Source organism: Panthera pardus, unplaced genomic scaffold (assembly GCF_024362965.1).
Source record: "Panthera pardus isolate Hobbes unplaced genomic scaffold, ASM2436296v1 HiC_scaffold_27, whole genome shotgun sequence".
Lineage (NCBI taxonomy): Eukaryota > Metazoa > Chordata > Mammalia > Carnivora > Felidae > Panthera > Panthera pardus.
Window position 1 is genome coordinate 1867689 of NW_026526843.1, and position 26695 is coordinate 1894383.

At 63.4% G+C, this 26695-nt stretch overlaps 1 protein-coding gene across 6 annotated transcripts; it reads left to right on the forward strand.

Annotated features, from left to right (window-relative positions):
* Positions 1 to 24855, forward strand: HCFC1 (host cell factor C1). 6 transcript variants are annotated; one of them, XM_053892073.1, is made up of 27 exons: positions 5 to 1264; positions 7064 to 7212; positions 7390 to 7550; positions 8158 to 8366; positions 9274 to 9358; positions 9863 to 9969; positions 11122 to 11301; positions 11406 to 11464; positions 11672 to 11765; positions 12046 to 12206; positions 12735 to 12932; positions 13243 to 13467; positions 13616 to 13720; positions 14214 to 14433; positions 14730 to 14872; positions 15020 to 15158; positions 15331 to 15551; positions 16200 to 17685; positions 17970 to 18133; positions 18763 to 19207; positions 19619 to 19939; positions 20055 to 20173; positions 20259 to 20396; positions 20769 to 20954; positions 21634 to 21934; positions 22489 to 22552; positions 22802 to 24855. In XM_053892073.1, exons 1-27 carry the CDS (start codon positions 1072 to 1074, stop codon positions 22839 to 22841), a joined length of 5913 nt encoding a protein of 1970 aa, XP_053748048.1. In that variant the 5' UTR covers positions 5 to 1071; the 3' UTR covers positions 22842 to 24855. The 6 variants fall into 6 exon arrangements, with proteins under 6 accessions (XP_053748045.1, XP_053748048.1, XP_053748046.1 ...); XM_053892070.1 differs by having other exon boundaries at positions 1 to 1264; positions 11406 to 11765; positions 18631 to 19207; XM_053892071.1 differs by having other exon boundaries at positions 11406 to 11765.
* Positions 24856 to 26695: the final 1840 nt, after the last annotated feature.

Sequence of the window (26695 nt, forward strand, 5' to 3'; positions counted from 1 at the left end):
GGCGGGGGGTGGGGGGGAAACAGTGACGTAGTCCGACTCCGCCCCCTCGCCCGACCGCCGTTGCCGCCATGTTTAGTTGTTACTTCTTCACACAAGATGGCGGCTCCCAGGGAGGAGGCATGAGCGCCCTGCCGTTACCGCTCCTCCTGCCGTACAGTTGCCACTCCGGGGCCTAACTCTGGCTCTTTGGAGCGGCTCCTGTGGGAAGGAGTCATAAAGAGGGAAGCGAGGATCGGACGCTGCCTTGCGTTTGGTTTGCAGTGGAAGAACTGACCCAGGAGGAAGAGAATAGGGGGGAAGGGGGAGTTAGTCTCAAGATGGCGGCTCCCAGGGCGGCAGGCGCAGCCTGAGCAGCAGAAGCGGACTCAGGGGAGAGGTTCGAGACCTCACAAGCTGTACGGCGCGAGTCTCCGACCAGCCCCCGAGAATTCGAGTTCGTTCCACTGGCCTCCGGCGCGCCTTTGTCCTTTACGAGTGTCGAGGCTGTTTCGGGAGCGGCGGCTGCACTAAGCGCTGGGCGGGGAAGCGGGACGGTCTCAAGATGGCGGCTCCCACAATTGTGGTGTGAGCGCCGGCGGGGCTGGGACAACCGCGGCGCTTGTGGCTCCTTTCCACCCGCCCCGGAAGCCGGCCAGTGCAGGGGACTTGGGGGGTGTGGGAACCGGGCCGGGGCTCCGCCATTTCCGGCGGGGGAGGGCTACGACTGAGGAAGGGAGGAGAGAGGGACGGCTCAAGATGGCGGCTCCCAGGGCCTCCCGCCCGAGCTTGTAAGCGGGAGCGCCCGAGCGAGTTGTCAGGGCGGCGGGACTCGGCGGCCTCCGGCTTCTCGGGGCTAGGCGCTCGAAAGTTTCGGGAGGCTCTTGAAGAGACGGGGTGAGCTAGAAGAAGGGGAAGAGCCGAAGGGAAGGAGGGTAGTTAAGATGGCGGCCTCCATGGAACCGTCCACCGCTGTGTGAGGAACCGCTTCTCCGTGAGAGCTACCTTAGACGAAAGGGGGTGTGTGTGAGAGGAATTGGGGGGGCTCCCTTCCCGCTTGGTGACTTTTCCCCCACCGCGGCCTTCCCCGTAACTATGGCTTCGGCCGTGTCGCCCGCCAACTCTCCAGCGGTGCTCCTGCAGCCCCGCTGGAAGCGAGTGGTGGGCTGGTCGGGTCCAGTGCCCCGGCCCCGCCACGGCCACCGAGCCGTGGCCATCAAGGAACTCATCGTGGTGTTTGGCGGCGGCAACGAGGGGATAGTGGACGAACTGCACGTGTACAACACGGGTGAGTGCAAAGCCCGCTGGGTCCTGGGATCTTTCCCTCCCTCCCTCCCTCCATCTCCTCCCTCTCCCTCGTCTTCCCTCCCTCCCCTCCTCCCTCTCTTTCCCTCCTCCCCTCCCTCCTCTCCGCCCTCCCTCCCCTCCTTTCTCTTCCCCTTCCCTCCTGCCTCCTCTCCCTCCCGTTCCTCCCTCTCCCTCCGCACTGATCTGCTCTCTCTCTTCCGAGACCCTTTGGTCGGCCCGGCTTCTGTGCCTTATCCTGCTCTCTCCCCGTTCTTCCTCTGCCCGCCCCCCCCCCCCCCGCGTTTGAGGGGTGCTTTTCATTATCCGACAGAAAGCCAGTCCGGTTGGTGAGGGGGCGGGGGCGTCGCCGGCGTTGACTCGAGACAGACACCGTTACCCCGCCGGGCGGGCGGGCGGGCGGGCTGGCGGATGCGTCCCTTTGGCGCAGGCAAAGTCCCACCCCCTTCTTCCCTCCTTCTGCGCCTGCTCAGCTCTTCTTCCTCTTTGATGCTTTTTCGGGAGAAATGACAGCTTCTAGATGACGGATTAGGGGCAGAGTTGAGCCCCTGATTCCGACCTGGGGGGTTGTGTGCCCCGCTGGGTGACCGTCTCAGGGTTTGTGCACCCACAGATAGGGCGGCGTTGCTGCTGCTCCCCCTTTTGCCATTTAGTTCTGCGGTGTTTGCTCCAAATTGCTTCTTTTTTGGATCGGGGGCCCTCCGGTGTAGGAGGTGAATTCCAGTGACCCCATGGTGGGCTAGGTGGACCCTTACCTCTCCTCTTTCTGTGAGGCCGAGGTTGCCGTGCCCCCGTCCATACCTCCCCCAATCCCAGGGCGCTGTTAATCGGGAGGAACGGGATTCCTCGGGACACACAAAGCTGCGGTGCGTGCCCCTTGCCTGGCGTCCTTGCCAGGTCTCGGACTGGGCCGCAGCCTCCTGCAGCCTCTTGCCCGTGGCGGCCCCTTGGCCTGGTTTGCACACGGAGCCGTTGCCTGTGGAAGGGACGTTGGCTCATGGCGCCTCGCCTTGCTCAGAAGGAGGGGCTGGGCACTCTCCCTGAGGCCAGCGGGCCTGTGTGCACTGTGTTCTGGGGGGGAGAGCGAGAGAGAGCCTAAGACGCCCCCCCCCCCGGAGGGGGGAGAGCAGTCTCACAGCGCGCCCTGCACACCCACACGCCTGTCAGTGGTCTTTCAGGAAGTTCCCCTCTGTGGGGGGTGGGGGGGGGGACGCGTTGGGGTCGGTGGCTGGGAGCTGTTTTCCAGCTCTGCCCCCAGGCATCACATCTAGCAGACTCCATTTCTCCAGGTCTGTTCTCTCCCAGGGCTCTGGCAATACCAGCTCCTTGAGTCTGGGCCCCACCTCCCACCTGTGAGGGTGCTCTGGGGTTGGGAGTTGGCGCCCAAGGGAGAAAGTGGTTAGAGCAGTGAGGGCTGGGTGCTCCCCTCCCCCTCCCTGGAGGCAGAGTGCAATTTTCTCCGCACCTTGTAGCTGGCTGCCCCTACCGAGTTGACTTTCAAAGGCTGGTGGGTCGCTGGCGACCCTTTGCATTCCGGCTCTCGGCACCTGTTGCCTCCAGCGAGGCCGGGCTGGTTGGCGGTGCTCCCTGCCGGCGTAGACAGCTGCGGTGGCCGCAGTCAGCCGGGGAAGGTGAGGCTGAGGGGCAGGGCTGTTTTTAGAGAGGCCGTCGCCCTGAGCAGAACCTTCTAAACTCCTTGGACTGTCTTTATTCTCACAAGGCCCGGAGCAGGCTCCTTAACAGGGAAATACAATTTTAGAAAGTAGGACAGGGGCCTAATTACCATCAGCTCTGAAGTCCACTGCTTCCAGGGGCTTCTGCATATTCATTAGTTTATGAAAATGAATCGGGCCACTTTGGCATTAATTCATTCCCCATCTGCAAGTGTGGGTCGTGTAGTAGAGGGTAGTCCGCCTTCCGAAGGGCCGCAGCCCCGGATTCCTCCAGTTAGCAATTTGGAAACTGCCCTTATCAACTCCTTAGGCGATTTCTCAGGAGAGTCACCAGCAGACCCAACTCCCGGGTCCTCACCAAGTGTTGCCCGTTATCTGAAGGGCGCAGGAACTCGGCCGGCTTTCGCTGTGTGTCCGCGCTTCTGGTAGCTGCAGGGTTCTTGGGCTCCCCTCGGGACAGATGGGGCTTGGTGTTGCCCTCCTGCCGCCAGTGGCGGCACGGCTGCCTGGCTGCCTTTCCGCTTGCCGGCGTTTCGGTTTAAGTCAGGGCAGGGCAGATCCTCGCGCCTCTTCCCTCTTCTCTCGCCCTCTTCCTTCTGCGGGACGGGAGACCCATTCCTTGTTGTTGAGCTCGGTGGGCGCGTTTGGGGCGCTTGTGAGCACTTTGCCGTCTTGGTTAGCTCGGTGGTCTGGGGGTGACGAGCTGGGGGCCAGCAGGTGTGTGTGAGAAAGTGTGTCCTTCCTCTTCAGCGGCGGTTACCACGGCGGCTGTGGGATACTTGATTGGCCTTTGGGAGTTCTTAGGGTAGCTACTGTCCTTGGCCTTGGGGAGTTGTATTTCAGGGTAGCAAAGCGGATTATGGAGGACCTGGTACCAAGGGGAGACTGTGGCCAGTCACCACATCAGCTGCCCAAGGCTGGTCTGCGTCCGCGGTTCTTTAATGTCCATTGACTGTTAACAGCTGGAAGGAGCATTGCAAAGCATCTAGCGGAGCTTCCTTGTTTTTGCACATGAGGAAATTGGGGTCTGAGAGGGGAAGTGACAGGTCTAGGGTCACCCTGCCAGCCGGTGGCAGGGTCACGCGGGAGTGCCTGGAGTCCAGCTCTTCCTGGACATAGTTGGGCTCTCTTCTTAAGTTAACAGGCACAGGCCACCCCCTTGGAAACACCTCGCTGCTCCTCTGTCCCTGTAGCTCATTGGTCACTAAGTTGAGCTTGTCTCAGATCCGTTCCCCCTCCATTATGAGACCTCCCCTCTTCTCACTTGGCTTTTGCAGTCACTTCCTGATTGGCCCTGTTAGTTTCATTTGTCAGGAAATCCTGTTCACCCTTCAAGGCCTGGCTCCAAAGTCACCTTTTCTGAGAAGCCCCCCTGCCAAATTGCCCTGTTCTGTGCTCCCCAGACTTGACCTTGGTGCAGACTCCCCCCGCCCCGGGCTGCTTTTCCCATCATGGGGGGGAGGGCGTGGCAGCCTTCCTACTACATTGGAAGCTTGAGGATGGGAGCGGTCTACTCTGTGCCTCCCCGCACTTGGTGTTGTGTCTGCCACACAGGAAGCGCCGTGTTATGACCGAGCAAACAGAAGGGCTACCGGTCGGTCGGTCGGTCAGCCTACCCAACTGTGCCAACTGTGAGGGTGCGGGTCTCTAGGGGAGGGTGCATAGAGGTTGACGGGAGCAACTACAGGTGGGTTTGGCAAGTGTGGAAAGGGGTGGGAGCGGCTGGTGAAACACGGAAACTGCGGGTGTCAGGCTTGCTGAGGAGAGACAAGGTGGAGTCAGGTTTCTGACCAGCCCACGGAGGGTCCTGTGTGCAGGTGGCCTCCTCTCCTCAGACCACGCCCCCAGCTGCGAGCATTGACCGGCTGGAGTGAATGGAGAACAAGGGACCGGAGGCGGGGTTACGAGACTCCCCGCTGGATGAACTACAGATAACGTGATTGAGGGGCAGCTGAGAGCAGCCGGTGTGTTTGAGGCGGCGGTGCCATCTGGAGGGCAGCACTGGGGCTGTGGCTTCATGCCACCAAGTGCCCGACGGACCGCTCTTGATGGCGGTGTAGGGCCCCTGCCCTGTGTTCTAGAACAAGACCAGCGCCTCTGAAATGAGGGGTGTCACAGGTCACTTCCAGCCTGGCCGGCCGCATCAGCGATGAGAGCGGGATAGGAAAGCGGCGGGTCGGTCCTGTTTGCCGTGTAGCTTTGTCCCAGGCCTGACCGCTGGCCCCATGGTGGCCCCGTAGCTGCGTGCAGCAGCCCAGAGGGCGCTCAGGTGAGCGAGGATAGCCAATTCCTCCCTGTACATGGGGCCGTTGGTGGGCACCTAGCGGTCGCTTTTAAGCTGGTGACAAGGTTCTTGCCTGCGTCTGTCTGTTTTGCTCTATAACCTCAGGTAAGTCACCTCCTCTCTTGGGTTCCGTTCCTTTATCAATTGAGGGAGCTCGGCCTAGGCAGTCTCCCAGGTTTCTTTCAGCTTTTTATCCTGGTAAGTTGGATGAAACTTCCAATTTGTGCATGGGTGGTTTGCCTCGGCACAGAAAGCTGCTGCTTTTCTTGGCTTGTTTTTGCCCCAGGAATGACAGTGAGGGAGGGAGCCGGGACCTGGGGTCTGGGCGCACGCGTGTGCAGCAGGCAGTGCAGCCTCGCACCTGCACCAGGACGACGGCAGAGGGGGACAGTGGTGCTGGACGTGCTGGAGTCCCAGTGACCCCACCGAACCATTGAAGGGGGGAGGGGGTCAACAGCCTGTTCCACAGCAAAGCTGGAGAGGTGGGGAGTGGGGAGTGACAGGAACGCTTTCACCTCAGGAAAGGCTGTAACTGTCCTGGGGGTTATGGGTGTGCTTTTAGATGAGGACAGGCCTTTGGGCCAATGCGCACATGAGGCCCCCGGGTGACAACAAAGGACTTGTTACCTAGTACGCAGGAAGGATGTATGCATAACCAAGTACGTGCCTGTGCAGAGGCTGAGAAGCAGTCGAGCGGCCGGGGCCCCCCAAGGCCCTCCCCGTGGGACTATCCTGACCCTCATTTGGACTCCAGGGCTGCCCCTTTCACGCTCCGGTGCCTCCGTCTCAAGTCACTGGCGTTTGACCAATACCGGTTTAGGGGCACCGAATCGGATTTGCATCTGGCGCCCGGTTTGAGGTTTTTGGAGAGTGTGGCGTGCCGTTTAGGGAGAGTCCTTTAAATAATGTGTAATGAGAAGGACCCCTCAGAAGAGGAGGATGTGTGCCCCGTGACTCTTCTGGGAGGCCCTGGCTTGGCAAGCGTCTGGGGAGCTGAACATAGGACACAAGCCTTAAGTGAGGGAAGGAGCGGGGTGCTGGATGGTTCTGGTGGTCTCCCCACCCCAGCCCCGGTTACAGGGGATGGATTTCGGGGGATGCTTTTGCAGCCAGCAGAGGCTGTGGAGGCTGCCTCAGAAGCTGATGCTACTGCCACCGCTTCTGGATTTCAAGAATGTTCTAGATTGGTGTGGGTGTGGCATGAGGGGAGGGGTGGTGTGGAACATCACCTAGGAAACGCCAGCCGAGATGGAGTCTTGCCCCCCTCCCTGGCTCTCCTCAGCCAGCAGACTGGACTTCTTTGATTGGCCACCCTCACCTGCTCGCCTCCTGCCACCGGCACCTGCAGGGAGGGAGGGCACTGGCTGGTCATGGTCACTCTGTGAACCACTTGGAGGTGTGGCCCCCGTGCCCCCAGGAAGAGGTGCATGGGGCCACCGAGAGGGTGTCTTGGGTGTTAGGCCTTTCTTTCCAATGATCCACTGAGCAGTTGGGGAAGGAAGTCAGAGCCCACGTTCCCAGAAGCTAATGAATTAGCGACTTCCCGCTTATTAAGACGACCTTGATGAGAAGCCAGGTGGTTGCAGGCTGTCGCAAGGTGGCTTCTGAGGCAAGGGACTTAAAAGACGGCTCGGATAGGGTGCTGGGACTGGGTACTGAAATGAGAAGGCCCCACACCCTGGGACAAGGAGGCGCTGCCTTGGCTCCTCCTTTGTCAGGCCATGTTTCGTGGGCTGCTGGATTTGGGGAGTGGGAGGAGTGGGGGCTCTGGTTCTTAGGAGTCCCCAAGGTATTCTGACTTCTTCCTCTTCCTTTCGTTCCCCAGCGACTAACCAGTGGTTCATCCCAGCCGTGAGAGGGGACATCCCCCCTGGGTGTGCCGCGTATGGCTTCGTGTGTGACGGCACTCGCCTGCTGGTGTTTGGTGGGATGGTGGAGTATGGGAAATACAGCAATGACCTCTATGAGCTCCAGGTAACGGCCCCCAGCGTGCTCCCCGTGTGGGGGTGGGGGTGGGGAGGCTGCCCAGGAGGCCTCCCATGGTCCCGTGCCTCCCTCACCCCTACCGGGTCCTCCCTCCACAACAAATGGCCCAGGCCCCGATGGTGGCCGGCTCGTTCCTGATTAAATCCCTGAGTCTTGATTTTGCAGGCAAGCCGGTGGGAATGGAAGAGACTCAAAGCAAAGACGCCCAAAAATGGACCCCCTCCGTGTCCTCGGCTCGGGCACAGCTTCTCCCTCGTGGGCAACAAGTGCTACCTGTTTGGGGGTCTGGCCAACGATAGCGAGGACCCCAAGAACAACATTCCGAGGTGAGGCCTCGTCCTCTCCGCGTGCAAGCCCACGAGGGTGGGTGCGCTTCGCCACATGCCAGCCAATGGCACCGTGCGGGGTTCCTTCCTTCTGTGATGTGAGAGGATGACGCTAGATGCCCTCGAAGGAGTTTCTGGCTCCGAGGTCTCTAACCAAGAGGAGGTGGCATGGCAGGAGGGCTGGGCCCAGGGGTCAGCAACCCACCTTGCCTTGGGCTGGTCTCTGCTCCTCAGGCCACCTTGGGGCTGGCGCTCTCCTTCCTAGCCCTTGCTACCTGCAGACTTAGTGGTGGTATTTTCCAAGGCTGGTGGCTGAGTGCCTTCGTGAAGTCTGAAGGTAGTCCCAAGCCAGCACCCCTCTTCCCCCGGGGGCCCACGTACAGTGCCTGGTTTTGTGTGCGAGGCAGCCTGCCGCTCCCCTCGGACTCACACTTATCCTTGGGAGCTTCTGGCAGCCCCTCCTCCGGGCTGAGGGTAGAGGAACTTGGAGTTCAACGTAGATTTGGCCCCCTCTGTCTCCCAGGGAGTCTGCCGTTCACCCCTAGAAGCTGCCGAGGCCTCTGGTGCGTGGAGTCAGCGCTTGCCAGAACTGACCTTTCTTCTGCAGGTACCTGAATGACTTATACATCCTGGAATTGCGGCCGGGCTCCGGAGTGGTGGCCTGGGACATCCCCATCACTTACGGCGTTCTGCCTCCACCCCGGGAGTCCCACACTGCTGTGGTCTATACTGAGAAAGACAACAAGAAGTCCAAGCTGGTGATCTATGGAGGGATGAGCGGCTGCAGGCTGGGGGACCTTTGGACCTTGGATATCGGTAAGACATGGCTACGGCTGTTCCGGGAGCCTCGGAGCAAAGTTAGCAGACTGGGCTGGGCCACCGGCGTAGGGTGGTGAGACGGGGCTGACGGCCCAGGGAGCGAGTGTACTGCTCTGCCCCTCATCCTCTGGGGCGGGGGGCCCCTGTGTGTGTCAGTCACCTTTGCCCCGAGCTTGTGGCACTGCTCTTAAGAAAGAGCGAGGCTCGGTTGGCTGAGTTGGTCTGCCGTCCTATAGGAGGATAAGGGGAGAGAAGCGAAGATCTTTCTAGGATGGAATTATCTAGATGAGGTAGCGTTCATCCGTGGTAGACTCTAACAGGAGTGGCATGCCCTGGTGTGTCACGGTCAGGTGGGATGTTGAGAGACCATAAGACCTCAAGGGGCTCCTTGGGCCGGTAAGCAGGGTGGGTGTGAGGAGTGGTAGGAAGCAGCTTGGGTGTTCGACCTGAAGGCAGGCTGAGGGAGAAGCTGGCCGGCGGCACCTGTCCGGTAGGTCAGCGCCGGCACTCAGAGGAAACCGGTGATCGCGAGTGAGATTCCTGGCGCCTGGCCTGTGGACGGTGGGGTGGGGGCCGGTGCGCTAGCAGAGGGGGGGGCGTGGAGTGCAGCGCCTGTGGGGGACGCGCCCCAGCCCCGAGGGACGCAGCTGCCTCCTAGCAGGTGCTCAGGAAGCGTGGGAGGGGCGCAGCCGCCAGGATGGTGAACGCGGCTTGGGAAGTGCTGGCACCTGCCGGCCAGAGGGCCTGTCGCGGGCTGGAGGGAGCGCAGGCCCGGAATTCTTACGGTGCGTGCAGGCACCCACCTTCCAGAGCCTTCCCTGCTTCTGGGCAGCGTCCTCTGGGTCGGAGGGCCCGTGTCTGGCATGGCGTAGGTGACCCTCCCTCCCTCCCTTGCTCTGCACAGAGACTCTGACGTGGAACAAGCCCAGTCTCAGTGGGGTGGCGCCTCTTCCCCGGAGTCTTCACTCAGCCACGACCATAGGAAACAAGTGAGTAGCGGCCACGGCTCTTGTCTTCCCGGCCCGCCCCCACCCCCACAGGGCTCTCGGTTTTGTTCCTGCAATTCCTAAGGCCTGCCGAGGCCCCTTTCCGGCTGGGCTGGCCTTCCGCAGCCCTGTCTTTACATTACGGCCCTGGGAGACCGAGACAGACTCGGGGTAGAGGGGCGCAGACTGTCCTAGATACTCTCCACGAGCAGCCGGGTGTCTTTGTCAGTGCCAAGGTCCCAAAGCGAATATGAGAATGATGGGGACTGAGGTGAGCTTTAGATGAGCTCGAGTAACAGCTCCACGTGGTGGAGGTGACGCAGGTCTTGTGAGGGCTGAGCCACCGAGAAGGACAGGGTGGCATCGAGAGCTTTCATGCGTCCTGGGGGCCTCTCCCGGGGAGAGCTGGAGGACCAAGCGTGTTTAGAACTTTCTGGATGGAAGAGGTGGCCTCTAGCTCGGCACCTCCTCTACAACCCTCTCCTACTCTTCCCTCCTTCGTCCCAGAATGTACGTGTTTGGTGGCTGGGTGCCTCTCGTCATGGATGACGTCAAAGTGGCCACACACGAGAAGGAGTGGAAGTGTACCAACACACTGGCTTGTCTCAACCTGGGTATGGCCTCCTCGGGCTCGGAGTAGCCTGTGGAGGGCTGCGGGAGGCTGGCCCTCCTCGGTCCCGAGAGCTGTGTGGGGTGTGCTTCTAAGGCCCGTGCCCCTCGAGTCCACGAGAGGCAGCCACTGGTGCGAGCACTCTGAGGGCGCTCCCTGCTTTCATTTTTGAGTAGGCTCTTTTCCTACACGTGGCCCGCCGTCGAAAGCACGGACGCTTAACCGTGCGCAGCCTCCCTCCCGCCTCCTATCCTGCAGAGGCAGCCGCGCTGGTGGCTTCTCCTCCCCACTGCAGGGACTTTTCTACATGTCCAAGCGTCGTCTGTAGGTTCCTTTATAAACAAACACGACGGCAGCCTGCTCTCGGCGCCGCGCCACGCCTGGCTTTTCGCTTTACTCTGTCTCGGACACCGTCCCGTCCCATCCCCGCACGGCGAGCGGCCTCATTCTTTTGAATTGCTATCGAGGTGTTGAAACTTGCACAGACGCTACTCCGTGAGTATCCTTGCACTGTCCTCACTTCCGTGCAAGTGTATTTGAAGGGTAAAAGCCTAGAGGTAGGATCACTGTCGAAGGATGTCACCAAGCCATCCTGCACAGAGGCTGTGCCCGCGTAGATGCCCCCGGCAGTGCCGGCGTGGCGACCGTCAAACAGCTCTTTGCCAAGTTCAATAGGTGATTGACTCTCCCCACGGGCCGGCCCCCCAGCACCCCTGGCTCACCTTGAACCCCGGCTACCACAGGCACGGGAATCAAATTGCCAGGCACCTTATGGTTTAAGTTTGCGTTTCGCTTATTTTGAGCGAGGGTATGTATTTTCCCCTAGATCCTCCTGTCGCCTTTTCCGTAACTTGCGTTCCTCTTTGCCCGTCTCTTTTCTGCCTAGGCTCTTGTGTTGTTTGATGTGCGAGAAGTGAGACCTCTGGCTGTGCGTTTCAAATAGTTTTCCCAGTTTGTGGTTTATAATTATATCTTTTACGGTCTTTTTGCCATACCGAGTTATCTTTCGTTCGTTCATTTGTTTGTTTTTAATTTAGTACTCTTTAATGACTTCCTGGTTTGGATTCCCCATCCCTGACAGCGAAAGGCCAGAGGGCCACTGGGGGTTGTGGGTTCGCTTGCCGTCCTCACTGACCTCCAACCCCACCGTCCCCAGATACCATGGCCTGGGAGACCATCCTGATGGACACGCTGGAGGACAATATTCCCCGGGCCCGAGCCGGCCACTGTGCCGTAGCCATCAACACCCGCCTGTACATTTGGAGTGGGCGCGACGGCTACCGAAAGGCCTGGAACAACCAGGTCTGCTGCAAGGACCTGTGGTACCTGGAGACAGGTGAGGCGGCTGCACGGGGGCCTGCGGGCCTGCCGCGGCGCAGCGGAGCCACAGCGCGGGGCCTCCCGGCGCGACCCCTTCTCACCGGCCGTGCCCTCTTGCAGAAAAGCCACCACCCCCGGCCCGGGTACAGCTGGTACGAGCCAACACCAATTCCCTGGAGGTGAGCTGGGGGGCCGTGGCGACAGCCGACAGTTACCTTCTGCAGCTCCAGAAATATGACATTCCCGCCACGGCCGCTACTGCCGCCTCCCCCACGCCCAATCCGGTCCCGTCTGTGCCCGCCAACCCTCCCAAGAGCCCCGCCCCGGCAGCAGCCGCACCTGCCGTGCAGCCGCTGACCCAGGTAGGCATCACGCTCCTGCCCCAGGCTGCTGCCGCGCCCCCGACCACCACCGCCATCCAGGTCTTGCCGACGGTACCCGGCAGCTCAATCTCCGTGCCCACGGCGGCCAGGACTCAAGGTGAGCGGGGCCTCGCACTTCAGGGGGTAGGGGCTACTTGCCGGGAGGCCGTGTGCCCGAGAGGGCCGCTGAAGATAGCACACCCGGCCGTCGGTGGCACTGGCTTGTGGCCGAGTGCTGGGGCCGGGAGAAAGCTCGGGCCCGCTCGCGGGGACAGTGGCTGAGGGTGTCTGGAAGGACCAGGTGTGAAGCGCCAGCAGGTCCCAGAAGCAGTTCGCGTTCGCACCGGGTGTGACGGAGGCCCGGGCCTCTGCTGATGGCCACCTCCTTCCCTCGCCAGGCGTCCCCGCTGTTCTCAAAGTCACCGGTCCTCAGGCTACGACAGGAACCCCGCTGGTCACCATGCGACCTGCCAGCCAGGCTGGGAAAGCCCCCGTCACCGTGACCTCCCTTCCTGCAGGCGTGCGAATGGTTGTGCCGACGCAGAGTGCCCAGGGCACGGTGAGGAGTGGGTGGGGTGGGATTTCCTGGTGGTTGGTGGCACCCAGCCTTAGTGCCGTTCAGCCTGGGCTTTTCTGGGCCAGGAATGTACCGGTGAGGCAAATTGTCCTCACTCAGTTAATACGAGTTAATAAGTTGATGCCTCGGAAGGACTTCCCTGCTGTCTGAATCTGATTCAGACAAGGGCATCTTAAACGTGAACTTCCTTGTTTGGAACCCTGCAGGGAGGACCTAGGCACCTGGGGTTTGACCCAGGGCCAGGAGGAGAGAGCTGTGTCTAATTCTGTGGTCTTTAGAAAGTATCTAGAGCTTCTGGCAAAATCCTGTTGCTGGGCCACTGCACCCGGTCAGCGGCAGGGGCCAAGGTGGGGCCGACAGGTGCTGCTGGGAGGGATGCCGGGCGGGACGGAGGCTCTCCGGGCAGGGCCGGGCCTCTCGATGGGTTCTGCTGAAGCGTCTGGAGCAGGGGGCGAGGCAGCCTCGGTCCTGGTGCCGAGTGTGGGCTCACGCCCCCTGTGCCCACCGCAGGTGATTGGCAGCAGCCCGCAGATGAGCGGCATGGCCGCGCTGGCAGCTGCAGCTGCCGCCACCCAGAAGATCCCGCCCTCGTCAGCGCCCACGGTGCTGAGTGTCCCAGCAGGCACGACCATCGTCAAAACCGTGGCTGTGACGCCAGGCACCACCACCCTCCCGGCTACCGTAAAGGTGGCCTCCTCGCCGGTCATGGTGAGCATTCCTTGTGCCGGGTTCTGAGCCGGGGGAGCCTCGGGGCCGGGGGCTTCTGAGCGCCGTGTTAAGACAGCAGTCATTCCCTCCGGGCTTTGGACCTGCCCCCATGGGGCCACCGGCCCGTAATTGCCGCTTGCCACGGGCTCTGGAACGAGTGGGTACTTTTCGGGACGTGGCAGCCTGAGGCTGGCCGCGCTCTCCGTCCGTGCGGGAAAGGCAAAGCCCGGCAAGCTGCTTCGGGCCCCTCTGGGCGGAAGCTGGGCCTCTCCACCCTGCCCCACTCATGGCTCGTCGCCACCCCTTCAAGGTGAGCAACCCGGCCACTCGGATGCTGAAGACTGCGGCCGCTCAGGTGGGGACGTCTGTCTCCTCTGCTGCCAACACATCCACCCGCCCCATCATCACAGTGCATAAGTCGGGAACTGTGACAGTGGCCCAGCAAGCCCAGGTGGTGACCACGGTGGTGGGTGGAGTCACCAAGACCATCACCCTGGTGAAGAGCCCAATCTCTGTCCCAGGAGGCAGTGCTCTGGTGAGTGACGGGTGCCACCCTGCTGCATGGGGCCGCGACCGGCCTGTGGCGCTACCCCGGGCCTGGGCCCGGGTCAGGAGAGGCCGGACCCAAGCCGTGCTCGTAATTGGTTTCCGGATCACTCCTTGCTCCGTCCTTTCTGTTTCAGATTTCCAACCTGGGCAAGGTGATGTCAGTGGTTCAGACCAAACCGGTTCAGACTTCAGCGGTCACAGGCCAGGCATCTACGGGCCCGGTGACTCAGATCATCCAGGTGAGCTTGTGGGACCCAGACTCTGACACCCACGAGGGGGCTCCGGGCCACAGGAAGGAGTTGTGTCCCCTCCCGGAGAAGATCCCTCGAGCACGTGTGGTGCAGAAAGTCCTGCTGCTTGGTGCGGTCGCTCTCAGTCTTCAGAACATCCCCTAAGCCGCTCGGGCCACCGGTAGAGAGTAGCCGGAGCAGACCTTCTGCCACCGTTTGCATCGTGGTAGTCGGTGGTGTCCGTTCACCTTGTTCTCCTCCGGCTGTTTTCCTTTTCGAGACGTACTTTTTGTTTGGCCTTTTTTTTTGAAATTTAAGTAAGCTTTGTGCCCAGCACACGAGCACAGAGCCCAGTGCCGGGCTTGAACTCCCAACCCTGAGGTCAAGACCTGAGCTGAGATCAAGAGTCGGACCCTTAGTCGGCTGAGCCACTCTTTGCATCTAGACGTTGTCGTCGACGTTGTTGTTGTTGAGTAGGCTTCCACGTGTTTTTCTGTCGCAGACCAAAGGGCCCCTGCCGGCCGGGACCATCCTGAAGCTGGTAACCTCCGCGGACGGCAAGCCCACCACCATCATCACTACCACGCAGGCCAGCGGGGCCGGGACTAAGCCCACCATCCTGGGCATCAGCAGCGTGTCCCCGAGCACCACCAAGCCGGGCACGACCACCATCATCAAGACCATCCCCATGTCGGCCATCATCACGCAGGCCGGCGCCACAGGTAGGGGCCTCCGCGGTGCGCTGGCGAGGGGCCGCTCCAGGAGGCGGACGCCAGATGGGCAGACGGGGGCTGGGCTGCGGCGTGCTTTTGCTTTTGTTCTCCTTTTTCTCTCTCCTCTCTCTCCTCGCCTCTTGTCGCACGTTCATAGGGAGGTGGCGGGGCTGCGGCTGTACCTGGCACTCTGTTTGCAGTGAGGGGCAGTGGGAGGGACTGCTTGGAAGAGGGCCCGAGGGAAGTAGGGAATGGGCGCCGGAGAAGAGGAGCTCCAGAGGCCAAGCCGCCCTTCTCCCATCCAGGTGTGACCAGCAGTCCGGGCATCAAGTCCCCCATCACCATTATCACCACCAAGGTGATGACTTCAGGAACCGGAGCGCCTGCCAAAATCATCACAGCTGTCCCTAAAATCGCCACTGGCCATGGGCAGCAAGGAGTGACCCAGGTGAGGCGTGCCGGGCCCTCCCCTCACCCCGGTGTCCAGGCCAGGACCCCAGCAGGCCACACGTGTCCTGAGGGGCCTGGGAGGGGGGCAGCCCAGGCTCTAGGCAAGCTGAGAGTGACGCAGGGGCGATTTCCTCTGGCATTCCAGGTGGTGCTAAAGGGGGCCCCCGGACAGCCGGGCACCATCCTCCGCACCGTGCCCATGGGGGGTGTCCGCCTGGTCACCCCCGTCACCGTCTCTGCCGTCAAGCCAGCAGTCACCACGTTGGTTGTGAAGGGCACCACAGGTGTGTAGCCTGTAGGCTGGGCCCGCTTCCCCACAGGAGGGCTGGCGGGGGGCGCCGGCGCCCTCTCCCAGCCCCTCCCCCCCCCCTCCGTTCCCTTGGGGTGTGCCGGAGGAGAGCTGCCGGAAGGGAGGAGGCGCGTCCACCGGCCTTACCGCCCCCTTCCTGCCCTTAGGCGTCACGACCCTGGGCACAGTGACAGGCACTGTCTCCACCAGCCTTGCCGGAGCTGGGGGCCACAGTACCAGCGCCTCCCTGGCCACGCCCATCACCACGTTGGGCACCATCGCCACTCTCTCGAGCCAAGTGATCAACCCCACCGCCATCACCGTGTCGGCTGCGCAGACCACACTGACGGCGGCCGGCGGGCTCACCACCCCCACCATCACCATGCAGGTAGGGCGGCCGGAGAGCACGGTGCTGAGGGGCGTGGGGGGGGCACATGTCTGTGACCCCAGGCGGGCATGTCTGAGCCCCAGCTCAAGGCTTCCGGGCTTTGTCTTGGAGCCCTGTGCCACGTCCTCTTTTCCTCCCCCACGTGGCACCCGGGGCCCGCGTCCCTGTCGCGCCACGTGATTCTCAGTCACTGTCTAACCGTCCGTCGTATTGAGACCTCAGACGCGAGGCCTTTCCAGTGGTTGAACACTGGGCTGTTCGACTCGCGATCTAGAGCACGCGACAGATCCCCTTCACGTGCAACATGGCACTTTTCTTCCCTTCGTCCGTCTTCAGCTGAGTCCGTAGAAGCGGCAAAGCCTCTGTTGCTGGCCTTTGTGTGGTGCTGGGTTAGCGGGGTTCCCTCCCTGACCCCACAGCCGCTCCCCAGTGCCTGTGGCCTTTGAGGTGGGGATCGTGTCTCTTCCCCGGTCCCTGAGCAAGCCAGCGTCTGGGGGTCAGAGGGCAAGCGGGTTCTGGATTGACCAAGGAGGCTGTTCCTTTAGGAGCCCACGTGGTCCCGGCAGCACGGGTGGCGCTACAGGATGGTGGGAGGGACGGGCAGACGGGAAGTTCCCAAGCTGACTTCCCATCTGGCGTCTCCCGCAGCCTGTCTCCCAGCCTACCCAGGTGACGCTCATCACGGCGCCCAGTGGAGTCGAGGCCCAGCCCGTGCATGACCTTCCTGTGTCCATTCTGGCCTCGCCCACCACAGAACAGCCCACGGCCACGGTCACCATCGCCGATTCAGGCCAGGGTGAGGTGCAGCCGGGCACCGTGACGCTGGTCTGCTCCAACCCGCCCTGCGAGACCCACGAGACGGGTACCACCAACACAGCCACCACCACCGTCGTGGCTAACCTCGGGGGGCAGCCGCAGCCCACCCAAGTGCAGTTCGTCTGTGACAGACAGGAGGCAGCCGCTTCTCTCGTGGCCTCGACGGTGGGGCAGCAGAACGGCAGCGTGGTTCGCGTCTGCTCCAACCCGCCGTGCGAGACCCACGAGACGGGCACCACCCACACGGCCACCACCGCCACGTCCAACATGGCCGGGCAGCACGGCTGCTCCAACCCGCCGTGCGAGACCCACGAGACCGGCACCACCAGCACCGCCACCACCGCCGTGTCGAGCATTGGCGCCGGCCAGCAGCGAGACCTCCGCCGTGCCTGCGTGGCCGGCACCGCTCCTGCCGTGGTCCGGGTCGGCGTGGCCGCCGGGGTGTCGGAGGGAGCCCAGGGCTCCGTCAAGGCCTCGTGCCAAACCCGCCAGACCGGCGTGACCGGTACCGCCATGACTGTGCTGGCCACCGGGGCCCCGTGCTCGGCCGGCCCGCTCCTTGGGCCGGCCCTGGCGGTGGAGGCCGGCGGCCGCGGCGCCACCTTCGTGCAGCTGGCCGCCGTGAGTGGCCAGGTCAGACCCAGCGGCCCCGTGGCCGGCTTGAGTCAGCTGGCGTCCGTGGGACGCCAGCCGGAGGCTCATCACACCCACACGACCAACACCCCCACCACGGTCCGCTCCGCCATGGGTGCCGGAGAGCCCGGCGAGGCACGGGGGACCCCCACACCCGTGTACGAGAGCTCGGCCAGCGGCGCCGTGACTGTGACGGCCCTGGAGGCGCTGCTGTGCCCCTCGGCCACCGCGAGCCAAGTCTGCTCCGACCCGCCGTGCGAGACCCACGACACGGGCACCACCCACACCGCCACTACCTCGAATGCCAGCAGCGCCCAGCGGGTCTGCTCCAACCCACCCTGCGAGACCCACGAGACGGGCACCACCCACACGCCCACCACGGCCACGTCCAACGGGGGTGCGGGCCAGCCTGAGGGCGGGCAGCAGCCCCCCGCCGGCCGCCCCTGCGAGACACACCAGACCACGTCCACCGGTACCACCATGTCGGTCGGCGTGGGCGCCTTGCTCCCCGTGGAGTCCGGCTTGGAGGTGGCGGCGCCGCCCTCCATCGCCCCCCAGGCTGCTGCTTCGTTGCTGGCTCCTTTCCCGACGCAGAGGGTGTGCTCCAACCCCCCTTGTGAGACGCACGAGACGGGCACCACGCACACGGCCACCACCGTCACCTCGAACATGAGCTCAAACCAAGGTGAGCGAAGGCCGCCAGCCCGGCGTTCGTCGTCTCCCCGAGCCCGGGGCTTGGGGGCTGAGGGAGGTGGAAACGGAGAGGTCCCCTTAGCCACAGGCCGGTACTTAGATTTCTTGGGGCTCGGTTTCCCAGCAGAGGGTAGAGTTCTCCAGGTGACTGTGTCCCCTGGGGGCAAAGCCAGCTGGAGGCCCTCGGGCTCCTGCTGACCTGCCTCCCCACCCCCACAGGCCCCTACTGGCCTAGTGCTTGTCACCCTTCTCTCTGCTTGCCCCCCTCCTCTGCAGATCCCCCACCAGCCGCCAGTGACCAGGGAGACGTGGAGAGCACCCAGGGCGACAGCGTGAACATCACCAGCTCCAGTGCCGTTACGACAACCGTGTCCTCCACACTGACGCGGGCTGTGACCACTGTGACACAGTCCACCCCGGTCCCGGGCCCCTCGGTACCGGTAAGAGCCCCGGGAGGATCCCCTCGTACCTCCTCTCTGCTGCTCACGGCACCCGTGGCCTGTACCGTTCCCGAGTTGGACACCAGGTGTCGCTCTTGCACCGAGCACACTGCCGCGCCTCGGCCCTCTTGCTGACCATAAAAGGGCCGCCTGGGGCACCCAGGCCTAGCGTCTTACAGACGCTTCTGTTTCCTTCGCTGTTTCCCACGGCTTGTCATTTGGCAGTAACCTGTAAGAGGGACACGGCGGGAGCCTGGGTGCCCCTTTAGCTAAACCAGGAAGCCTCTCTGAGGATGGGTGAAAATCAGCCAGCAGGTCCCAAGGGTCTCTCTCTTCTTGCTGCACTCGCTCTCTCAGTCACCTGCTGCCCCTCCCCGTTGAATGGGGTTTTGCTGGCCCACGGAGAGTGAAAGTCGAGGCCTACAGGGAAGGATGAAGGCTGCCTGCTTCTGGCCGCTCCCTCCTCCCCGCTGACGGGGGCTTCTCTCCCTTTCTAGAAGATCTCATCAATGACTGAGGCTACCCCAGGGGCTCTGACCACCGAAGTCCCCATCCCAGCCACGATAACAGTGACCATAGCCAACACAGAAACTTCTGACATGCCCTTCTCTGCTGTTGACATCCTGCAGCCCCCAGAGGAACTCCAGGCCTCACCAGGGCCCCGCCAGCAGCTTCCGCCACGGCAGCTCCTGCAACCCGCCTCCACGCCCCTGATGGGGGAGTCCGCCGAGGTCCTGTCAGCCTCCCAGACCCCTGAGCTCCAAGCCGCCGTGGATCTGAGCGGTACAGGGGACCCCTCTTCGGGCCAGGAGCCCGCCAGCTCCGCCGTGGTGGCCACTGTGGTGGTCCAGCCGCCCCCGCCTACACAGTCTGAAGTAGACCAGCTGTCGCTTCCTCAAGAGCTGATGGCCGAGGCCCAGGCAGGCACCACCACCCTCATGGTGACGGGGCTCACCCCCGAGGAGCTGGCGGTCACCGCTGCCGCTGAAGCAGCCGCCCAGGCTGCAGCCACCGAGGAGGCCCAGGCCCTGGCCATCCAGGCGGTGCTCCAGGCTGCGCAGCAGGCCGTCATGGGTAGGTGTTGGGTGGGGGGGCAGCTCGCCACTCTGTCTTCGTCGAGGCCATATGGGAGACCCAACGGGGAGATGGGGCCCTCGAGCGGAGCAAAGACACGGGGTTCTGGAGCCTCCCTGCTGACAGCTCTGGCCGGATGGCCGCAGTGATGGGCGGCCTGAGGAGAGGTGGCTCAGTCCACAGCAGGCAGCCTGAGTCAGATGTGACGGCGGCGGGGTGGGGGACCAGCGTGGCGGCTCGGCCGGGCTGGGCATGGATGGCACCCAAAAAGTTAGGCAGGGTCCCTTGGGCCGGGGAGGGCCCGGAAACAAGGTCTGCAGGCCTGCGGCCGGCGATGGGTTGCCCTGGCCGGCGCTCCTCTTGAGTAGCGTCTCTCTCCCCCCCCCCCCCCCCCCCCCGCCCCCCCCGGAGCAGGCACCGGGGAGCCCATGGACACGTCTGAGGCGGCGGCGGCCGTGACGCAGGCCGAGCTGGGCCACCTGTCCGCCGAGGGCCAGGAGGGCCAGGCCACCACCATCCCCATCGTGCTGACGCAGCAGGAGCTGGCCGCTCTGGTGCAGCAGCAGCAGCAGCTGCAGGAGGCACAGGCCCAGCAGCACCACCACCTGCCCACCGAGGCCCTGGCGCCTGCCGACAGCCTCAACGACCCGGCCATCGAGAGCAACTGCCTCAACGAGCTGGCCGCCGCCGTCCCCAGCACCGTGGCCCTGCTGCCCTCCACGGCCACTGAGAGTAAGCGGGGCCGGCCAGCCGACGCGTGTGGTGTGGCCCGAGGGCAGCCCCCTCCCCCCCGCCGTGGCAGCCGGGTGTCTGGGGCCGTGCCCGCTGACGTCTTCTTTCCTCGCAGGCCTGGCTCCGTCCAACACGTTTGTGGCCCCCCAGCCGGTCGTGGTAGCCAGCCCCGCCAAACTACAGGCCGCGGCGACCCTGACTGAAGTGGCCAATGGCATTGAGTCCCTGGGCGTGGTGAGTCTTGTACGACGGGGCTTCGGGGGGTGCTGCCTTTGCGCCCCAGAGGCTGAGGGTGTGAGCCCTCCTTCTCCTCTTCCAGAAGCCAGACTTACCGCCCCCGCCCAGCAAAGCCCCCGTGAAGAAGGAGAACCAGTGGTTCGACGTGGGCGTCATTAAGGGTACCAACGTAATGGTGACACACTATTTCCTGCCACCAGACGATGCCGTCCCGTCCGACGTAAGTTTTCCTGGGAGCCGATGCCCTTGGCGGGGTGGATCCTGGCCGTGAGGCAGGTATCCAGGCTCGTGGGAACCTCGGAAGCTTCCCAGGGGTGCCTGTCTCGGGGCCGGCCCCGAGCACAGCCAGGCGTAGAGCCTTCTCCACGCGCTTTTCCTGCGCCCCTCGAAGCAGCAGAGGAGCGCAGGCTTGGCCCCCTCCCGCCGCTGCCGGCCCTTTCCCCGTCTCCCTCTCCCACACGGGTCCGCATCGTCCCCGGGATAGGACGCTGCTCTGCTGGCCCCAGAGCCCCACCCCAGAACTGCGGGCTCGGCAGCGGGGTTTACGTGCCTCTCTTCCCTCTCTCCCTGCTCTCCCGGCCTCTTGTGCTAGGATGACTCGGGCGCCGTCCCCGACTACAGCCAGCTGAAGAAACAGGAGCTGCAGCCGGGCACGGCCTACAAGTTCCGTGTCGCTGGGGTCAACGCCTGCGGCCGGGGGCCCTTCAGCGAGATCTCCGCTTTCAAGACGTGTCTGCCCGGCTTCCCGGGGGCTCCCTGTGCCATTAAAATCAGCAAAGTGAGTCTCGCCGCGGGGCGGGCCTATCCCCAGCTCGTCCCCCACCTGCCCGCGGCAGGGCGGGCCCAGCCTCAGTCCGCACACGGCGTGCTCCCTTCTGTGCTGGGCCACGTGGGGGTGACTCAGCAGGGGCCCCAGGACGTGGACGGTCCGCCGGGCATGGAGCGCAGCTTCTGGTCCCGGCTGTCACCGGTTGCTGGAGTGACGGGGGCAGATTCCTTCCGGCTCCCCGTCGTCCTCCTGCTCCCTGACACGGCAGCTCGTGTTCGGTGTGGGTCTGTTACGTGCCGCGTTCCCTGTGGCTCGTTCGGAGGTCTGGGACCTGATGAGGAAACTGAGGCACCGAGAGGCTAAGTGCCAAGTCACACGTTAGGTGGCCGAGCAGGTGGACGAAGGCTGTGTCTTCAGTCCCCGCTCGTTTTATTTTGTCGTTACGCCGGGCCGCCTTCCAGGTTGGGGCAGGCGAGGCCACGTCCTCCCAGCTCCTCGTGTCTGCTGTGTCTACCGTGAGACGGGGCCGTTGTGTCAGGAAGAGGGGCGGGGTCTGAGCAGCGGGTTCTGGAAGCTGTGACGTGTTCTCACTCCTCTGTCCCACTCCTCTGTCCCCGGGCGGGCAGATGGAGATCGAGGTATAAAGGCCAAAGACGGCACGGCTTGACCCCTGTCCCCTTGCTTCTAGAGTCCAGATGGTGCTCACCTCACCTGGGAGCCGCCGTCCGTGACGTCCGGCAAGATCATCGAGTACTCGGTGTACCTGGCCATCCAGAGCTCACAGGCCGGTGGCGAGCCCAAGAGCTCCGCCCCGGCCCAGCTGGCCTTCATGCGGGTGTACTGCGGGCCCAGCCCCTCCTGCTTGGTGCAGTCGTCCAGCCTCTCCAACGCCCACATTGACTACACCACCAAGCCCGCCATCATCTTCCGCATCGCCGCCCGCAACGAGAAGGGCTACGGCCCTGCCACCCAAGTCAGGTGGCTGCAAGGTGGGTGTCGGCCGTCAGGCTCCTTGGCCGAGCCCCGGGTGGGGTGGGCTGACCTGGCCCCAAGCGGGACTTTGGAGCTGTGTTACAGACTCAAGGGAGGTGGCCTCGGGTGCTAGGGAGGAGTCAGAGGGCGGCAGGAGGGGCACCTTGCCTCTGTGGGCTCGGGGAATGCTGTCCAGGGTTGTTTGAGGCGAGATAGGGACGGCGAGAACTTGAAGTAGGAGGCACAGGGTGAGGCCCGAGCCCGGGTGGCGGGGGGGTGGGGGGGAGCGGAGGCCCCGGGATGCCCTCTCAGGTTTTGTGCCAGTTCCCCTGAGGCTGATGACGGGAGGACAGGGAGGGCCTCGGAGCCTGAGCCCGGGGGGCGACCGCGGGAGGTGGCACACGCAGGCTGAGTGGCCGGCTGCCGACTCGGGCCGACGGGCTCCGGAGCGTGCGGGTGGGGGCCACACTGTCCCCACGGTTGCCCTCTCGGCCTGTGTGCTGCCGTGTGACTGAAGCCGTCCTGCCTGCCCGCCTCGCTGAGCTGCTTACTGTGCCGTCTTTCCCTTCAGAAACCAGTAAAGACAGCTCCGGCGCCAAGCCAGCCAGCAAGCGGCCCATGTCCTCTCCGGAAATGTAAGCAGGATGCCCCTTTCGGGAACCTTCTAAGGCTGGGGGTTAGAAGGCTGGGGGCTCAACCACTGGGAAGAAGGAGCAGTGGCGATAGTATGGCTCTTCTCTTCCCTAGAAGGATTGGAGAGTGCTAACTGGGTATGAACTCCTACCAGGCCCCAACCACAGAGGTTCAAGTCCCTCCCGCGGTTTCCCAGCACTGCCGGGACCCTTGCTGATAGTGTCTTTCCTCTTTTCTTTTCTTCTTCCAAGGAAATCCGCTCCAAAGAAATCTAAGGCAGATGGTCAGTGAGAGGCAGCTCCCTGCTCCTGGATTCTTCGCCACACCCCCTCTGCTTCAGGAACGCCACCTGCCAGGGCCCACCCACCCCACCCACCCCACCCACCCGGCGCTCAAACTTCACCCTCAGGAGCCACTGGCCGCCACTCATTCTCTCTCCCTTTCTGTTTTTAAAATAATCTCAAGAAAGCACATTTTATCATTGCCGCGGGTGGGAGCAGAACCCAGATCTGGAAGAGCAGCGAGCACGTCCGGTGGCAGTGAGCCCCCGACCCCAGCCACGCCGGGGCCCTCGACGGGCGCTACACAGAGACTTTGGACAAAGAAGACAGAACGGAGAGCGTGCCTCTTGCAGCTTCTCACCTTGGTTCTGGGGGGGGGGGTTGGGGGGGGGAGGGGGCGGCCCGGGGCGGAGGGGGTGCGGCAAGGAAGCGGAAGGAAGCCAGCCCCGGCCCCTCCCCTGGCCCGAGAAGACCGGCGGGCGCCCGCGCACCACATGTCCCATCTGCTTCCGTTTTACCTGTTACCTTTGCATCTCCGCCACCTGGCGGCCCGTGCTTGAGCTTTGTCCAGCCCCGTCAGCCTGGCGATTTCTCAGCGGCCTTCGTACTCCGACCCTCTCCCCTTCCCTCTTCTTTCCTGGGTAGAGAGCTAGAACACAAGAAGAAAGCGAAAGGAAGGGGGAAGAACTGGCCCCTGGTGGTGGCCTGAACAGTGTTCTGTGCAAATCTCCTGACTCCCGGCGGGGCGGAGGGCAGCCCCCAGCGAGCCCGGCTTTGGCCCCTGGGTCGGGGTAGGGGCCACACCACCAACTGCTGCATTTGTTGTATTTTTTTTTTTTAAGTTGGAATTGACGAAGTTAACATTTTTATTGTAATTTTAGCCTTAGTGTGTGGGGTTTTGTCCTTTTTTCATTGTTGTTAGTTGTGTACAGAACGTGTATCTTTTTCTTTCTTTTCTTTCTTTTTTTTTTTTTTTTTTTAACTTTTACTTTTTTCTCTTTGGCTAAGCCTTGGCAGGGATCTTTCTGGAAGAAAAGCTGGGGGCAGCCCAGGCAGGAGAGGTGTGGACTCTCCCCTGTAGGCGTGATGTTTGCCGCCTGGCCCGATTTCCTCTCGCTGGCCCCTGCCGTCTGCCCCTTTGCCCCTTTGCCCCTTTGCCCGTCCCCAGGCCTCCGGGACAAAGGAGGAGGGAGCTGGCGAAGCTCGAAGCTCGCTCCCCTCGGGCGATTGCTCCACACTTGTAGGACTGAGCTTGACAGTTGCCAGAGGAGGAGCAGGTCCTGGCCCGCCCCCCCTTGCCCTCCGCCCCCCCGGCCCCCTCCCTGGCATGACCGGCTCGGCTGTCTGCCGCCCTCGGCCGCCACTTCCCGCAGCGGCCGTCTCCACGCAGAGTGGTGTCCAGAGCGGTGGGGTCGGGGGACGGAGGGGAGCTCGGTCTCCGAGGCGGCCCGGGAGGGCACGTGTGCGGCGTCACCGGGAGGGAGCCCGGGGAAGAGGCGGGCTATCGGCACCAGCGGTTGTATGCATTTGCAGGGCCATGGCTGTCCTCCCAGGGCCAAACCCAGGTGGCCCGGGGCTCTGCCCGGTGTGGCTGGCGGTCCGGCTCTCTGCCCCGCACCCAGGCTTTTCAGGCTCGTGAGCAGGCTGTGAGGGACAAGTTCGAGCGAGCAGCCAGTCTCTCCGGACCCCCGCTCCCCATCTCCGCCCTGGAGATGCAGCCGCGGTGAGGGGCCCGGCCTGCGCACGGCCCTGCCGCTGGCCCGCACCTTCTGGGGCCTCTGGTTCGTTGTATTATAGTAGATTTCGCTGTGGAAAATGTCACGTTTAGTCCGTCACCTTGGAGCCCACTCGCCTGGTCCTGTCGTTTTCCCTGTCCCCTCTCCTGAGCGCCCTTGGATTTCTCTTGTTTCTGAGAACAGTACACCCGTTCATCTATTGTAGAGTAACCCCTGTGACTCAATATTACCATAGTGCGATGTCGTTTTGTGCTATTTTGAACAATTAAAAGACTTTTTTTGAAATAAGCACCTTCCGTTTTACTGTGACTGGGCTCATGGGACTTCGAGGCCAGGGGTGTGACCCTCCCCCAGGGCCGCCCGCCCCACCTGGGCGCCTCTCCATCCAAAACTGCTTCCCAAGTTTCAAGGGTCTGCCAAGGCCCCTGGCCCTTGGGACTGAGCTGGGCCAGGGCCTGGTTGCCCGCAGAAGGTCCCACGGTAGTCGGGGTTTAGAACACGGGAGGGGTGCCCTGGGCGGCCGCTCCCGACTCCCTGTCCAGAGAGCGGGTCATCGGCCACGGGCCTCCGTGAATGGCTGGGGAGGACTGAGCCGGGCTCTCTCCGCCGAGAGCTCGGGGCCCCCGCGGTGTCCGCTCCCCAGGACGCACGGGTATCGCCTGCGGGGTGGTTCCCGTGTCCAAGTCCCAGCAGGTGCCGCCGGAGCGGATCCTCTCCTGCCCGGGCTCCGTCCTGCACGTGGGCCAGGCCCCGGAAAGAGAAGGAACGGAACTGTCTCGAAGTAGCTCCTCGCAGCCCCGCTGCTGGCGCAATTGCCAGGGTGGATGGTGTGCCGGGGTTAAACGGGCGGGGTTGGTACTTCCCGCCAACCAGCCAGGAGGGGCTGTGCCGCATCCCGTCGCTCTTGCCGGGGACCCAAGGGCTGTGGGAGAGGCCGTCCTCGTCACCCTCTCATCTAGTCACTCCCTCTCTCCCCTCGCGTGCGTGTACCCACGCGGGTGCCAGCTCATGGCCACCTCTCTCGGGAAGCCTCCCAGGGTAATCTCCCCCCAGTGCTCCCTCCACCGGGTTCACGGTGTCTTGTGTTGGGTCCTGTCCCGTCCATCTTGACACCGGGAGCCATGGCTCCGTCTTCCCCACGGCACCAGCTCTGATCTGGTTTGGAGCCCAGGCGTCTCCAGGGGGCAGGGACCCAGGGAGACGGCAGACATGTGTCCCTCAGGTTGGAGCAGCGGGAACAATGCCCCTGTGTGGGAGGATGCACACCAGCTGGTGCAAAGGGTCCACGTGGGGCTGGCCCCAGAAGGGGAGGGCCCGTGCAGACGTGCCAGGCGTGCGACAGACGGCTCTGTGGATGCTTGCACTGGGGACAGCCACCCGGGTTCTTTCCACCCGCCATTCCACCATCCCTTGGCTGGCGAGGCACTCGGGGCCGTGTCACTACAGCATCTTTGGTGCCGGCTCACATCTGAGCACAGCACCCTGCAGCCTTCTGGGGAGAGGCCCATGCGTGCGGGGAGGAGTGGGGCCAGTTCTCTGCCTCAGGACTGGCCAAGGCGCCGTCCGTTGGACCCAAGGCCAGGAACCTTGGAACCTCCCACATACCAAGGCTTGTCCTTGGCTAGGCATGACGGGGTCGGACAGACTGCAAGGAAGGCAGGGGAGAGGCTGGACGTGAAGGGAAATACCATGAATACTGACAACACGCATCTGTGAGCGGGGCGGGGGGGGGGGTACAAGCCCCGTTGGACCCAAAGCCAGCACCTCCCCTAAGCACGAGCTGGGGCCACCGCTCTGGGCTGCCTAGCCCCTGCCCAGCCCCTCCCCCACTCGCCCCTCATCCCAACTCAGTCGAAGGGTGGTGAGAGGTGGCTGGGAGCCCATGTGAGGGACTCGGCCCCGCGTTCCCCGGCCCAGACTGTCCCGCCAGCTCACCCAGCATTTCTCCCTAGGAGGATCTTGAGCCCAGGGCGCCCAGCAGCGGCCACTGCCCGCCTCCTTTCCGACTCCGGGGCCCGAGGGGTCTGGGCCAGGCCAGCGTGGGGGCGGTGCCGGAGCACGGGGGGCGGAGTCGTGCAACCGCCAAGCCCCGCCCCCAGGCTCTGCGGCACCTCCCGGAGGAGGGGTC

Coding starts and splice junctions, on each gene's coding strand:
- HCFC1 (XM_053892070.1), top strand. CDS start 1,072: ATGGCTTCGGCCGTGTCGCCCGCCAACTCTCCAGCGGTGCTCCTGCAG. Junction 8,367..9,273: donor CCTTTGGACCTTGGATATCG/GTAAGACATGGC, acceptor TGCTCTGCACAG/AGACTCTGACGTGGAACAAG. Junction 15,552..16,199: donor CCCCCACCATCACCATGCAG/GTAGGGCGGCCG, acceptor CGTCTCCCGCAG/CCTGTCTCCCAGCCTACCCA.